The sequence below is a fragment of the Puntigrus tetrazona genome, chromosome 12, assembly GCF_018831695.1.
Source record: "Puntigrus tetrazona isolate hp1 chromosome 12, ASM1883169v1, whole genome shotgun sequence".
Classification (NCBI taxonomy): Eukaryota; Metazoa; Chordata; class Actinopteri; order Cypriniformes; family Cyprinidae; genus Puntigrus; species Puntigrus tetrazona.
In genome coordinates, this window is record NC_056710.1 from 15,090,073 (window position 1) to 15,105,603 (window position 15,531).

Below are 15,531 nucleotides of genomic sequence, written 5' to 3' on the forward strand. Positions count from 1 at the left end.
CTGACTTAAAAATGTGGATGCTTCCAGGTTTTCCCCATTCCCAAGAAAACTCATTACAGGTGCAAGATTTTCTTTTATTTCAGTTTTTATAGTTAGAAAAAAACTAAAAAGGTCTCAAAGAACAAGATAGAAGATGTGCCTTAAACATTGGGGCCATGAGAGTCTTTAAGATCATTTTAAAATAAATACTATAAAGAGGAGGAAGAATGTGTGTACGGACAGTTTCAACAGGTGACGTGACGTACAGATTTATGACATTTATAAAACAAAGCGCTGCATGACGTACAAAAGAAAGAAAAGAGGAAAGTAAGGTCCACAAAAAAAATTAAAATAGACCACAACAAAATGAAACCCTTTACTCCTCTCCCATCGCAGTCTGGATGATCTGAGCCCTCTTGACCTTCACCACCTCTTCAAATTTTTCAATCGCCTGTTTACACGATTTTTTCTGAAAGATTACATTCATACTCTTAGCATGTAAATGAAGACAGAAATCAAGCAAATATAGTAATATTTAATTATCGTATCATGGAAGATTGCACTTTTGCAAAAAATAGACTCGAGACGCCATTTTGTCAAAGAAAATATAACTAGGTTACTCATTCATTTATTATAGGGGAAAATTAAGAGAGATGTTGAGTTGCTTGAGTTACTTTTATTTATCAAAAATTCATTTAACTGCACTGACTTAACCTGATAACAAAATGTAACATGAATTTAGCTGGATAATTACACTAACTTTGCGATACTGAACTGAATCAACACTGGACACTGAGATGAATGATAATTACTGCCTTACAAAACCAGGCTGTTCTGGGTCACTACTGACTTCTATAGTATTTTTTTTCTACTATGGAAGTCAACGGTGACCCAAAAACGCCTGGTTACAAACTTTCTTCAGAACAAATAAATTTGGAAATACTAGAGTGAGTGAATGACGGTGTTTATTTTTGGGTGAACAATTAATTAAAAAGGTGCTTATAGCTGAAGTCTGCAAATTGAACACAGTTATTCTAATATGATTAGACACTAGATATTATACATCTACGTTAATTAGACTTATTTTTATTGATATCTTGAATACGTTTTTATTTTATTTTGTTGTGCAATTGTCATTTTCTTAGTTTATGGTCTAGGATATCTAAAGTTATTTTAGTTAAGTACATCAAGATAAACTAAGCGAAAATGAAATAAGTGCCTTGACAACTTTTATTTTAGTATATTTTAAATTTTATGTTTATAGTTTTTTTTATAAAATGTAAACTGAAACATAATGGGAAAAGGACACTATTATTGGTGAATTTAAGTATAGCTTTTGTTTCTATTTACTAATATGAAGCGGCTTTGAGTGTTAACGTGACAACATAACCTGCCAGTAAGCTCATACTTACGATGATAAACTTCTGTCTCTCTTTCTGAAGCTTCAGAAACTCCTCCACAGACAGACTGTCCACAGTCTTCTTCAGCAAGATAAAATCACAGCCAGGAGAATGTGTCTTATGCTCTTTCCTGATAATGCAAGAAAGCCACAGCGCATCAGGGACAAAATACATAACAACAAGAGAACTGATGACATTTAATAAATTAAATAACCCTGACTTTAAATCCGAGTCTTATTCCATTAAGTTACATAGACAAAGCCTCTCTCAGCTCTCTAATGCAATAGCAGAAAGTTTAACAGACACGGACTCACTCAGGGTCATCCTCGGGTTCCCATCCCTCCAGCTCTTTCAGACAGAAGAAACACTGCGCTGTATCTGGACTATTCTCAGACGGGGTGTGAATAAACCCAGCTTTGGCCATCTGTCGAACAAAACACGCAGTGTAAAAGATTTCATGTCAGCACCTACAAAGCCACGTTTTCCATTTCGACGGATCAAATAGTTTACTCACGTTTTCTGGAGTGCAAATGCAGCCCTCTTCAAACGGCCAGCCAACGAATGTTTGAAGTCTGCTTTCATAAAAGTACATTTTAGTCTGGTCATCACTGCTAAGATCCATTTTCTTGAATAAGAACAGTAAAATAATAAAGCAGGGGACCGAGACACACGCTAGGTTTGCTTGTTGTTGTCTGTTCTTCCGGTCGTTTAAAATTTCGAGCGCGCGTTTTGATTGGCTACAGCGTATCGCTTCCGCGCATGCGCAGATCGAGAATATTCTACATGCACTTATGGACCCTTTTTACAAGACTGTGATGCGGGTTTAACGGCCTTGAAAACATTATCGCAGAGTTTCTTTTGCTATTTGAGCAAATGGGAATGCAAAAAATACATTTGTGGTACTCTCCCATTCGCTGCACTTCAGATTAACTCAACTATGATGAGAAACCCAGAAATGTGTCCATACATTAGCACTATTAAATGTAGCATTATAATGTTATTAGTTATATAATAATACTAAATACAAAATTAACACGCAAATTAACTGTAACACGCAATTTACTTTCTCATTTTCTTTAACAGAAATTGAATTTGAATGGTTTATTAAAGCTCTTTGGTGAATTGGCCAATGTTTTTGTGTCTCCCTCATAAGTGTTAAACGTTTATAACGCACAGGTGACCTTTTCATGTTTTTTTAAGCAGCTGTTCACAATACTGCATGGACTTTCTGTGGGAATCCTAAACGATCTGTATGCAGGACATGTCAGTTACATTATTTCAATGAAAACTGGTTACCATGTTCTGTGTACGTCTGCTGTTGTAAAACTGGTTAACAATAGCATGCAATACTTATTGGGGTTTAAACTAGTTGTAGCTAGCAGCAGTTTATTTCTATAGCAAGGAACGAGAATCTTTACTATGTTGGGTTCTGTCTGTCTGTACTAATGCGAACAGTGTAAGGCACACAGCAACAGCAAATGCTGCTTGGACTCCGTTTTGACGCCTCGGCAGCCAATTATATTCAGAACAGAACCAATCCATTTGTTTCACCTAAAACCAGGTTACAGTAAATGAGATTTATTCCTCCAGAATTAAGAGACAAGATTTTATTGTAGTAACTGTAAAACCTTTCCAGGTGGTCTTAAGAAAGAGAAAGCAAATAAATCACAATAGGGAATAAAATGAATTTAATCCTGGTACCTTTCATTTCGGTGAGACAGAGTAATTACTGTGTATTCTGTTCTATTCTTGGTAGCTTGGCTTCCCTGTCAGTTGCAGTTAGCTTAAGGAAACAACAAGAAGACTTAATTTACCAGGTCTAAATAAATTTAAATGCCACATATGTCCATATATTACAAACATAGCCGTCTGTAACCCCAGAGAATAAAACAAGCTTCACTGGAAATGACAAACATTGACATGATAATAAATAATAATAGCAAGAATGACAAGACAATAATGGGTCATTAAAGTTAAAAAAAGAAGTGATAAACAAAAACAACAGTAAATGAATTATGTGTCAATTCGAAAACGAACAGAGATGTTTGCCACAGTAATAGCATGCTTTGCAAGTTTTATGTAAGATCATTACCTCACACATTTTTCCTAACAGTGTTCAATAGGGAGCAGGTACGATAATGTTTCTTGTCATGTTTTTATTCTGTTTATACAGGCTCATTTTGTATAAGACTATAAACCAGAAATGGTAAATAATACATGCGTAATGCTGAATGCTGTCTCTACATCAAATGCTGACTGATGGGGAAACAGATGTCCAAATATTAAACCTTAATCATACCGATTTATTTTCTCACGTCTGTAAATCCAAGAGTTTACCACAGGTGAGTGACAGTTCCTTAAATGTCCACATGGTGTCAGTATTCCCAGAGGGAAGAGCTGTCTGCGTTCTCTCCGTCGCCTTTCAGATTGCCCCCTTGGTCTCCACGCAGATATTTGCCGTTTTTGCCCCTTATAGCTATCCGTCCATGCTCTAAGAACTCAAAGCAGAAGTCTTCAGGTGTGTCTCCATCAGTGCACACCAAGCCACTGTTGGACACATACCAGAATTTTCCACCAGCACCTATAGGAAATTAATACTGGTCATCATTTTGCTGGAAAGTAAAGCAAAATCTTACGCTTGTGTGGATGTGTATAGGTATATATTATATAATATATATATATATATATATATGTGTGTGTGTGTGTGTGTGTGTGTGTATATATATATATTTAAATATATATTTTTTAATATAATATAGCTGTAATCTCGCCTGAAAAGCTTTTTATATATACACACATATACATACATAAAATTTTTCGATCATCTAACCTTTACTATAGAAATATAGTACATATAATAGTTTATATAATAAAGGGGCATTTAATAATTACTTAATGGAGTCAGATTCTAGAAGTTCATGAAGGGGGAAAACTGTAAAACTTTCTCTCTCTGTGATCTATTTTCTATTAAATACTGTATGCCCTTTACAGCTAAACTAGTTCCCTTGAAAATCTATTTCAGCTGATTAATGTTTTTTACACTTCTGACAAATGATTACAACATAAATCAATTCCAAGAAAATAAAAGCTGTTATTTGGTTTCCAGTAGCCTGCTTTAGGATTTATTACAGGACATGCAGTGCGAAATGATTGACAACGTGGTCGGATTAAAACTCACCTTTAATGTGGTATGAGCCGTCATTGAACTGCAGTGTAAATATGTCATAGACTGAACGATTGGCGTCCAGCGTATTAGAGTTCTTGTGGTGGCAAACATAACCATTCTCTCCCCTCAGGATCAAAATGGGCCTATTGATCAGCTTCAAAATCAACTGCTCGTCCTCACCTGGAGGGAAAAACCACGGTGACATATTGTATTCTTGCACGTTTCTCCGGCACTATTAGATTTGATTTAGATGTTTTGATTTCGTTTGTGGGTAGTATCAGTATGAACTCACCCACAGAGTCACCGACTGCAGCAAGCTGGCCATTTTTCTTAGTGCATACGTATTTTCCATTGCTGGCTCGCAGTGCCACCCGTCGACCGAGCCACACTATGTCAAACATGGTGTTGGCACCGCTGCACACAGTGGGAGATTGTACGTACAAATGTTAATAAAACAAGTACACCCACAGAGAACAGGCGAAAATTAAATGGCTTTACAATTTGTGGAAGTTATATTTCAGCTGTGGATACATCTAATCGTAGTTACGTAATAGTCATGTTGCTTGCCCTCATGTCGTATCGCATATTACTGGAAAATAATTCTTTGTTTTGAAAGTAAAGCTAAATCTTACGCTTCTGTGGCTGTTGACTGGATGCCTCCATGAGAGACAAGCGTCCAGTAATTCCCTTCATTAGTTCGGAATTTGCACTTCCTTGTGTCTTTGTCAATTTCCATTTGAAATGTCTCCATGTCTGTCTCATCGTCCTGATTGGCTGAGACACTCACTCCTGTTGAAACACAGAGAGAAAATTAGACAAAATTATTATTCATTGTTTTTAATTTAAAACAGGCACGTATGGGAGCAGGGCGATTTTTGTGTATTCATTTAAATAAATAACGTTCAGAATAAAGCTTTGCAGTTGTACCTCACACGTGATCTTATTTGATATGTTATAAGCTAAAACATTTCTTAATTATAAAAACAAGTCAGATTCAATTTAACTATAATTTCATCAGCTGTATAATGATAATAAACACTAAAAGACCTTTGACATATATATTTTATGTGAACATACAATACTGCTTGAAAGTTTGGTGTCAGTAAGACTTGTTAATGATTTTTAAAAGACATTCATACATTCATAGTAAAAACAGTAATATTATGACATTCCATAACAACAAAAACAAAAATGTAATATATTTTAATATATTTTATAATGTATTATTCCTGTGATGGCAAAGCTGGATTTGTATCAGTCATTACTCCAGCCAACAGTGTCACATTCAAAGATCATTCTAATATGCTGTTAAAAAAATAATAATAATAATAATTTTAATACGCTTTGATATATATACAATGTTCAAAACAATAGTATATGATTCTGAAACCCAGCCTTTCTTAAAATATTAAAACACACAAGACAATTATTACTGTGCACCAATACAATCACACCCACTGACTTTAACTGCTGGCAGTACGTAACATGCTTTTGCGTTTCAAATGCATCTGCCTGAACAAGATAGCGTGTGTGTTTTTTTTTTCTTGAACTTTCCCCTAGTTTGGAATCCTGAAGGAAGACAAAGCACCAGCATGATTAACTTCACTGCCACGCACAACAGGCATCAACCTGACTCTGAGCCCTATTCTGGCGCAACGTCTACAACAGACCATGTTTATTTAAGACTCACATCTATAGTTAATGAAACCCAGACATGTTACTCGGCTGTCAATAAACATCCTTTATTTCAATGCGCGATCACTGATGTTTTGAAATGAGGAGGTTTACTCAATCAGTCATGATGACAGATTCATTCTGAATCACTGTACTATTTGTAACATTGCCATTTACACAGACCACTTTTCTTGGTTATTTCCAAGCCATTCGTCTTGATTAAGCAATTGGGTTGTTTAAAAGATGCAGATTTTGTGTGTTTCTATATAAAAATAAAAACCTTGTGTATTTTTCACTATGTATCTAAAGTACATGCATTCTTATTGGCAAACATTTCCTGTATGCATCTACATTACCATTCAGTGCAGTAGGGCAAAACCACTTGTGATTGTATCTTTCCCACTGCACTGATAAAACCTTGGCATGGAAACCGCGACCTTGGCAGGGTCAGAGGCCTCGCTGCACCCCGCTGGGTTTCTATGCCAATTAGTTTTGGGACTTTGTCATGACATTCATTAGTCCAGAATTTAAGACTTAGCTGTGTTCAAGAAGCATCTTATAAACAGGACACAAATGAACCAGTGCTTTACTTGCATGTGGCAAAAGTACGGTCAATGAATTAAACATTTTGTTTATGTTAGGAATTAAGTTTAATTGGGTTGTTTAGGTTTAAATGTTATTTGCTCTTATTGTTAAAAATAATTCTGTATGTACGCTACTACGAAAGAGGTCTCCTAAAAAAACGTAAAAAAAAAAAAATAATAATAATATATATATATTTTTGACAATAATAATAATATATATATATATAAATTTGATAATATATATATATATATATATATATATATTATTGTCAAATTTTTATTTTCAGCTGCCATTGCTCCAGGCTTCAGTGAATCCTCAGAAATCATTTTTATTTACTGATTTGGTTGTCAGGAAACATCTTGTACTTTTTATTATCAATGTTTACACAACTTTAGCTTAATGTTTGTTTTGTGATATGCAATCATTAAAACGTTTAAGACAAGTTAGAGTCTAAAAAAATTAAAAATCTTTCCCACCAAAGATGCATTAAATTGATTAAAAAATATGTATTTTTAAATAAATTCTTTTATTTGAAAAAATTCTGTTTATCAATTAATCCTGAAATTGTTTTAATGATTTCCACAAACATATTAAGCAGCAAAAATATACTGTTATAACCAATATAATATATTGGTTTAATTTGGTACAATTTAATATTCTGGTTTAATTTCAAAATATTACTTTTCAACTGTATTTTTGGATCAAATAAATGTAGCCTTGGTAAGCATAAGAGACTTCAAAAACATTTAAAAACCTTAAATTATGTAAAACTTTTGGTAGTGCAAGTACTTTAAAGTCACAACGCATATTTAAAAATGTCTAAATTAGTTATCATAATATTGGTAAATAAATCACTAAAACTATTGCTTATTTGAGCTTCTTCACACATGACAACGTTATGAGGTTTTTAAATGCTTTTGAAGATAAGAAATAACACAATTTCAGTTAAGCACGTTAAAACTTTTGTCTGGTAGGGGAAATAAATGAGTGAACCGCATAATCAAATAAAACTGACAGAATTGTGTAAGATGCGTCAAACAGATTGTTGTGGCTAAGGCTCAAAGTGGATGTATCCGAAAATATCCCTTGATCATTTTCTTAAGCCCTTAACAGGCCAGATCCTGCACCTTACCCCCTTCTCCCTCCACCCTGTCATCCTTCCTGCCCCTCCCCTTCTAATGCTGTAATGTAACCTCTCCTAATTCTCAGCATGCAAAGAGACACAAAGCTGCACCGTAGGGCCCAGTAAGCAGCTTTTTGGAGAAGCGTACGAACAATCCACCAGCTTTGAGGAAAACCAGTCGGGAGGCTGAAGTAATGCTATTGTTTCTACGGGACTCCGCAGGGTGCCTGGGACATGCTGGGAAAGAAACCAGGCCTATCAGCAGAATCTGCTGCCATCGATCACTCCACCGTGGAATTTTTATTTTTTATTTTTTTGCTATGATTTACGTTATTATCTGTGTGCTTGCGTTTCTGTGCCTGTCATTTTCTCTCACACTGCGTGGACTATTTTTCCAAGTCATCTTTGCCTATCAACAGACGCTAAATTGTCTTAATTTGGAACTGGGCTTCTATATGGAACCACACTACAACCACCAGGCAAAGTCGCCAAAAACAAAAGTCTCGTTTCTAATCAAGACAAAATCAGGGATAACGAAAAAGAAACAGCTTCAGATGTTTCTGTTTCTCAGATCAGACATCACTCTGCTGCAGCGGTTCTCATTTCTGCGGCCCGTTACACTTTATTTTCCAATTTCACGTCTGACTCTGCTTTAGTTTTGCACCAAAGATAGAAGAAGAGAGGCCAGCTGGGGCAGGACACTCTATCTCCTCTGTTGATCATTCCTCATCCACGGCATTGTGATTACTGAGCTCAATCCTGAACTCCTGCGAATGACCTCACTCCCATCACAGAATGCTCCCTCTCAATTTACCAACCCATTTCTGTGGTATGGTAACAGTACCCAGAGACAGAGACAGTGAGAGGGCCTTCTCAAAACTGGGGCAAGTAGATCGCTGCATACGTACCAGGTCAAATACCTATCAGAGAACACGAGAGGTATATAGGATGAACAATATTACGGTATGCTTAGGTTTTAGGTTAACATGCATGAATACACTGGGGTTCAAAAGTCTGGGGCTACATTGAAAATCTGGAAAAATAAACATATTACAAGCATCTGGAGTGCATGCTGCTTGAGTGCTGCAGTCACCAAAGCAGAAAGGGGACAATGAAATTCATTTAAATTTTTCAGTCCAACTTTCGCTCATGCTGATATTACAATCTGTCATGAAAAATTCATTACATTATAAAAATGATAAATATAAGCATTTCCACTAGCGGCCCAGGAAGTTTGGATCCTATTTTATGTGAAGGTGTTTACTTAAAAATGTTTGGCCCAAAACTAAAGCTGTGATCTCCAAATGTGCCAAGACAGTCTGAGATTAATTTTTAATGGTAAAGTGATGCCACAATCAACTGTCTCTCATTTTGTTAGCTTTCTTTCTTTTCTTTTTTTTTGTCTCTCTTTTCTTTTTTGTCTCTCATTCTCTATATCTCTTTCTTTGTGCTCATCTCTTTTTCACCTTCCGGGCCGGATTAGAATGCTCCAGGGAACACTGTGGAGGTGATGAAGAACATGGTAACAGATCCCGTCTGAGCGCATGCCATCTTTCCGACTCAAGTATGTGTGCCACACAACATGCGGCATAGCTGCTGCAAAAAAGTGCACCACAACAAAAGCAAGCAAATAACCATCATATCTCAGCCAATAATAGTGATATTTTTGAAAAACGAACATGCAATGTCACTACTCATTATTGATTAGAAGATCATCTGTGAGTTTGTGTTGCATCCCAGGGCGAGAGGCCTGGGGCTTAATGAACGTCAGACCTGCAGAGCTGATTGGCAGTCCTGTCTGAAGGCATCTCTGGTTCCCTTCATCATGTAGAGACTCTCTAAAAGAAATGAACTGCTTCATCCATTAGCAAAATTACTTTACCTAATTGCTTTTTGCACAGAATGAATTTGCAATGGATGGGGAGAGATGCTTCTCGTTCATTAAGAACAAATGTTCCATCTGGCCTGTGTCATTTTCCCTGTCTTTTTTCACCCATAATGAAATGCCTAGATTTTTCTTTTTTTTTGGTAATATGTTGATACTTGATATTTCCTAATGTTGAATCGACGCTGAACCATTTGCAGCAAGAGAAACACACCATGTAGGCGTCATAATGTGCGACTCAAACATCTCACATCTTAATTTTAATTACAATCCAGAGCTTTTGACTATGGCTTTAGCTGCTAACATTGAAGGCCTCACAATTTATTGGATGATTTGTATAATAGCTGTCTTGCAATCTACTTAGCTGGTAAAATGAATTCAAATACTGCTTTTCTACTAGAAACCAACCTTCTGAATGGCATTAAATGCCTCTATCCCATGAGTAAACTAAACTGACAATACAACATCATGTCCTCCTCAGGGAACTGCTGCTAAAGCCTTTGATTTATGATCTTTTAACAGTGACAGTGACAAAAAAAGCCATGCCGTCCACCTGTCCACACCCATAATGCATTATGTCTCTATTCATTGTGATTTTTTGCCTGATCTTTCTTCTTTCTCCTGCCTCTCTTGTTCTCTTTTTTGCTGGATACTTTCACACTTTCCATTGTCTCTTTTCCCCCTATTGGGTTTTTTTGCCTGTTGGGCCAAAATCCAACTGCTCCCGAAGGACTCTCTGATTTGCGTCCCCATTGTAGCCCAGCTCATTGCATGGTCCCCAGATAAAGAAATGCGGGCTAAAGAAGGCTTGTGTTTCTGAAAGCAGACTCCACCATCATTGAAATGCCCCTGTCCACTCAATTATTTATCACACCTTGCCACTAGTGTGTGCATGCATGTGGACATGTGATTGTGAGTATATCACAGCATATTCGTTCCATTTTGTTATATAAAAATACTAACCAAAGTGCATCACTCTTTGAAAAATTCTGCGCAAATACACGCACACATCTGTGAGAATGAAAAACAACGTAAGACTGCGAGAGAGAGATGGATGAGTGTACTGGAGAGGACAGGATCTGTTACTGACCCAGCTTCCTATGGTAGATATTCAAAGCCATTCAGTTTCTCCAGTAATTTATCTATTGCAGGTGGCTCAAAATGCTTACCAAGAGCTCTGCACTGGAGATAATGGATAATGTTACAGCATGCAAGATTTACATTATAGAACTTAGTAGCTCAGTCAAGACAGGAAGCTACAATTATGCAGCGTGTTTGTTAGCAGAGCACACGGCCAGCGAATAAAAATCGTCCATGTCTGGCAGATTAATATTGGCCTACTCAGCTGAAAAGACAGCTGCCGTATATTATTTCTGTGAGGTCATGCTCATGGGCGTGACTCAGTGTTCACCTGCTCTCCAGGCTAGTTTTCATAGATTTGACTATGTATGCATAGTTTGCAATGCAGCTGCAATTTTGCATGAAGGTTATTTTCATGCACTGGTGTGCTTGCATATAAAAACACTAATGAGGTCCGAAACAGATAGCACAACAGTGCAAATTATTCTCAGACTACTAAAATCATATTGTTTAGCATATTATTTGGTCCGAAAATTATATCTGTCACTGAATATTTACATCATAATCGACATTTACATGCTTTAACTCCATACTGAATTCTATATCTGGTTACTCAACAGGTATTAGAGGTACTTAATAGATGTAATGAGGACTTACATCTGTTACACAAGGCACCACAGGAGTACTAAGGGACAGGCACAAACCTTATTTTCCCTTGAATCTTCTTTGAATTGATAGTCAAAAATGTTTTTTTAATTCTGCCATCTGCCATCTTACTCACTCTCATTAGTATGACTTACTTTCTTCTGTGGAACATAGAAGACAATATTTTGATGAACATTTCAACAGTTTTTGTCCATAAAACTAAATTCAATATTTGACCCTACCTGTACATTGTACAGACAAAAAACACAGGTTTGGAAACAGGTGTGTAAATACAGAGAGAAGTTCATTTTAAAGATTGTATTCTACTGCAAAAATTAAACTAGTCGCTGAAGCATGTGGACCTCCTGAAGGGGAACGTCAAAAGAAATTCAAGTAGCACCACTTACCTTGTCGGATGGAAACAAATCTGTTGTTGGCGGCCTGAAACACCACTTGAGGATGGCTTTCCTCGAGATCAAACAGCTCGTCTTTGCCGGGTTTGGAGCAGCGTCCAGAGCGCAGAGTTCCAGTGGGCCCCATGGGGGTCAAGTACTTCCCCTCACAGTCCTTGAAGGCCAACTTGCCTGATTTCAGTTCCAAAGTGTAGCCTGTCCCACGGCCATTTTCAGAGGACAGTTTCCCATCATTGCTTAGAAAACGGCTGTCACTAGTCTTGAGACAATATTTTCCATCCATGTACACAAGAGTTAAAAGAGCATCCACACCCCAAGGGATGTTACTGTCCACAGCAATCTCTCCCTCTGGAGTTGCTAGATGGGCATAGCGTTTGAGGGCCACGCTTAGCAGATTGGCCTGTGGGTGCAGGGCCAGGTGCATGGCCCATAGTTCTGCCTCGCCAATGGTCTGAGCAAAGCAGGACAAGTAGTCCTCTGAACCTCCGAAGAAGCGCAGATATGGCTCGGACTGCAGGGCCCAGCGCCCATCTGACTGTGCCACGATCAGAAAGCGGCAGTCGTTCTCTTTGGTTTCAGCTTCACAGCTTACCTTGCCATCTTTGTCGGAAGCCAGGTAGCGCCCCAGGTGACTACGCAGGTAAACCACCTGACCGTCATGCTCATCCTGCTCCAGAGTCCAGATCTGCTTCTTCTTTAGACTCGGAGCAGAAGCATTCAACTTGAAGCCAAAGGCCTCCGCTGTTAGATAGCGATTCTCATAATTAATAAGCCCGAATTGTAGTTTGAGGGCTTTACTGCCATTGGAGGGCATCCTGGCTTATAACCCAGATGGAAGTCCAGCGAGAAGCTGAAGAGCCTGCAGACTTTCAATGTTAGCTCCCCTACTCGTCCTGATTAATTTGCTATTAGAGAAGAGTAAAGTGAAGTCCACTTAGTGTAGCAGACTCTTTTCAGATACAGGCCTTAACTTTCTTTAGTAGGCTGCTCCAAAGATCCTCTTTTGGTTTTATTCTCAGTCCTTGGCCTCTCCGCTCGGTAAAAACTGCGTCTTGCTCCCCGGAGAGCTTGCAGAAGCTCTGGAGATTTTTTTTTCCCTGTGTTTCCTAATCAGATCAGATTATAATCAGGAGGACTCAACACCTCAATCCAGAGAGCCGCTGACGTCACCCTGATCCCAACGGTTCCTTTTCCTCTGTGCCTCTTTCACTCGCTTCCCCTGTCTCATTCCCTTTCCTTCTCAATTTACCTGTGTTTTTCTGTCCTCTCCAGTGGCTGCCTTTGGGACCGTGGGACTTCTGATCTCTTAAAGAGATGCTCAAGACCGAGTCGCACTGTTATACTTATCGATGCTTCACTCGTCTCAGTCCTTCAGGTTTACATCTCATGAGTTTGTCACCTCCTTGTCCTCTTCTAAGTCATTTTATTTGAGTCACATCCTCAGAACTTGTGCATCCCTTAAACAGACAAATCGTTCTCCTCCGAGACCTCGAGAAATAGCAGCATTTCACTGTGCAAGGTGCCCACTATTTGCCAGGCCAGCTTGTGCCATGTCAACAATCGCCACCTGAAGTACACTGCAGCTTTTCAGGCGTACTTCAACACCTTTTCGAGCTCCTATTCACCTGTTGTCCTATCCTCTTATCTTTCTTTTTCTACGTTCTTTCTCCTGTCTCACTATATTGGACGTATTCTTACACTAGAGACCCTTTCTGGAGGCCCAGTAATCCACCCGTTCTATAGTGCTCCTGCTTTTGTCCTCCTCCCCAGTCTCTAACTCTTTGCTGATGGCGCTTTGACACAAAGCTGGGTAACCAGAGCCCTCCCCCAGCACCCGTGGTAGTGGCCTGAGAGGGAGATCGGCTTTCTAGTGTACACTCAGGATACAGTTACATGACTTCTCTGATTCCGAGCTCGGTGGGTCATCTTTATTACGCCGATGTGTGCATGGGTGTGAGAGTGTACTTGGAGGTAACAAACAGATGCTTATTCAAAGATGCCTGACATGTAGCCATTGAAGAGCAATTTACTGTGACTGAACACATCTCTCTAGCTCATTTCCAGTCACATAAGTTGTTTGCTTAGCATTTCACTGGCCGTGTTGCCTCATGTTTGCATAATACTACACATATTGTCGATCCATTTCAAATCCCAAGCATGTTTGTTCGAAAAACAGTCTCCTCCACAGGCCCCTAATCTGCCTTTCAATGATCCAACTCTTTTATTAGACCAATCTAATCCACAGCAGCCCCAAACCCCTCCTCCTCTCCTTGGGCGCGTCTTGGACATAGAACCTTCCATCTGTCAGGGACTGACCGCGTATGGGACGGGTAAGCCTGAACCACACACACACACACACACACACACACACAGACACACAGACAGAAACACACACACACACATATACACATCTTCTAAGCACAGGAACAATAAGACGTCCATTAACCATTATTGGCTTTGGCAAATCTATCCTTTGTTTACATTTGTTCGAGATTCTCTAAGCGGAGATGTTAACCTTAGACATGCACTATGACCCTTACATTTAAATGTACACTTTTTCATTGTTGTCACATGCTTTTATGTGATAAAACAAAAAGTATAAGAAATTGCATTCATTATGTTACAGTGAGTAGCTAAGGATTTTACTACAAAATCCAGTCAAGCAGAACACAGTACCTCAATGCAACCGATATGCCTTCAGTGGACTACTACAAAGACTGTGACAAAAATAACATCCCATTTGGTTTAGAATAAAGGCTGAATTATCACAAACAAAAACTAGAGTTTATATAGAATCAAAATTCAGTAATGGTGGGAAGCATCTTTAACCTTGTCACTATAATCAAATCTCTCTTCACTTAGGATTTCTTCAATGGGCTGAGAGATTGTCAATAGCAAGCAATCCCCTTAACAGCCTGACTGACATTTGGGAGCTTTGCACTTTCAAAGAGAAAAGCTATCATGACCTGTGAGCCAGGTTAATTCTCCTGACTGCAAATACAGTGACGCAGAACCTCCCATTACATCACTGACCATATCTTTTTCCACATGTCTGAATGAATGTATGAATTATGACCGAAGAAACAGGAGATTTCCAGATATGTTAACTTGAATCAAATAAAAATTAATGGTTGACAATATGCCTTATATGGAAAGCATGTATCCATCCAAAGAGTATCCATACAAAATTTTCTGAATGAAAGGAAAGCACTAGAGTGTGCCACCAGAGGGAGGCAGAGTAGCACAAATTTTCAAGAGACATGAGGAAAGTTTAGCATTATACGGTTTTGTACAGTAATCCTTTTTTTTCAACATGGAAATGTCTGGTTTTCTTTCTTACAGTGTCCCCGGGGTCCATTAGGAAGCTTATAATACTGCAAGAATTAACCACAATATATTCAACAGGGACAAAAAAATGCAGTCTAGTTTGCATGTTGGGAGGTCATCACTGCAATAGAGAACCATCCAAACAATATGAACAGGAAATAATATTAAAAATGAATTATACATCAAACTGTCTCGTTACTAATACCCTGAAGTAATTTCTTGGGCCCCTTAGTGTCATTTTCACATTTAATTAC

General features: G+C 38.2%; 2 protein-coding genes across 2 annotated transcripts; both read right to left on the bottom strand.

Annotated features, from left to right (window-relative positions):
* Positions 1 to 60: 60 nt before the first annotated feature.
* On the bottom strand, positions 61 to 2,076 carry birc5a (baculoviral IAP repeat containing 5a). The gene is made up of 4 exons (XM_043254196.1): positions 1,894 to 2,076; positions 1,694 to 1,803; positions 1,392 to 1,509; positions 61 to 448 (listed from the first exon to the last, which is right to left on the bottom strand). Exons 1-4 carry the CDS (start codon positions 1,999 to 2,001, stop codon positions 356 to 358), a joined length of 429 nt encoding a protein of 142 aa, XP_043110131.1. The 5' UTR covers positions 2,002 to 2,076; the 3' UTR covers positions 61 to 355.
* A 932-nt stretch (positions 2,077 to 3,008) lies between these two features.
* fscn2b (fascin actin-bundling protein 2b, retinal) lies at positions 3,009 to 13,303 on the bottom strand. Its single transcript, XM_043254189.1, has 5 exons — positions 11,945 to 13,303; positions 5,178 to 5,334; positions 4,838 to 4,959; positions 4,558 to 4,725; positions 3,009 to 3,960 (listed from the first exon to the last, which is right to left on the bottom strand). The coding sequence occupies exons 1-5, from the start codon at positions 12,762 to 12,764 to the stop codon at positions 3,755 to 3,757; spliced, it is 1,473 nt and encodes a 490-aa protein (XP_043110124.1). The 5' UTR covers positions 12,765 to 13,303; the 3' UTR covers positions 3,009 to 3,754.
* Between the last annotated feature and the right edge of the window lie 2,228 nt (positions 13,304 to 15,531).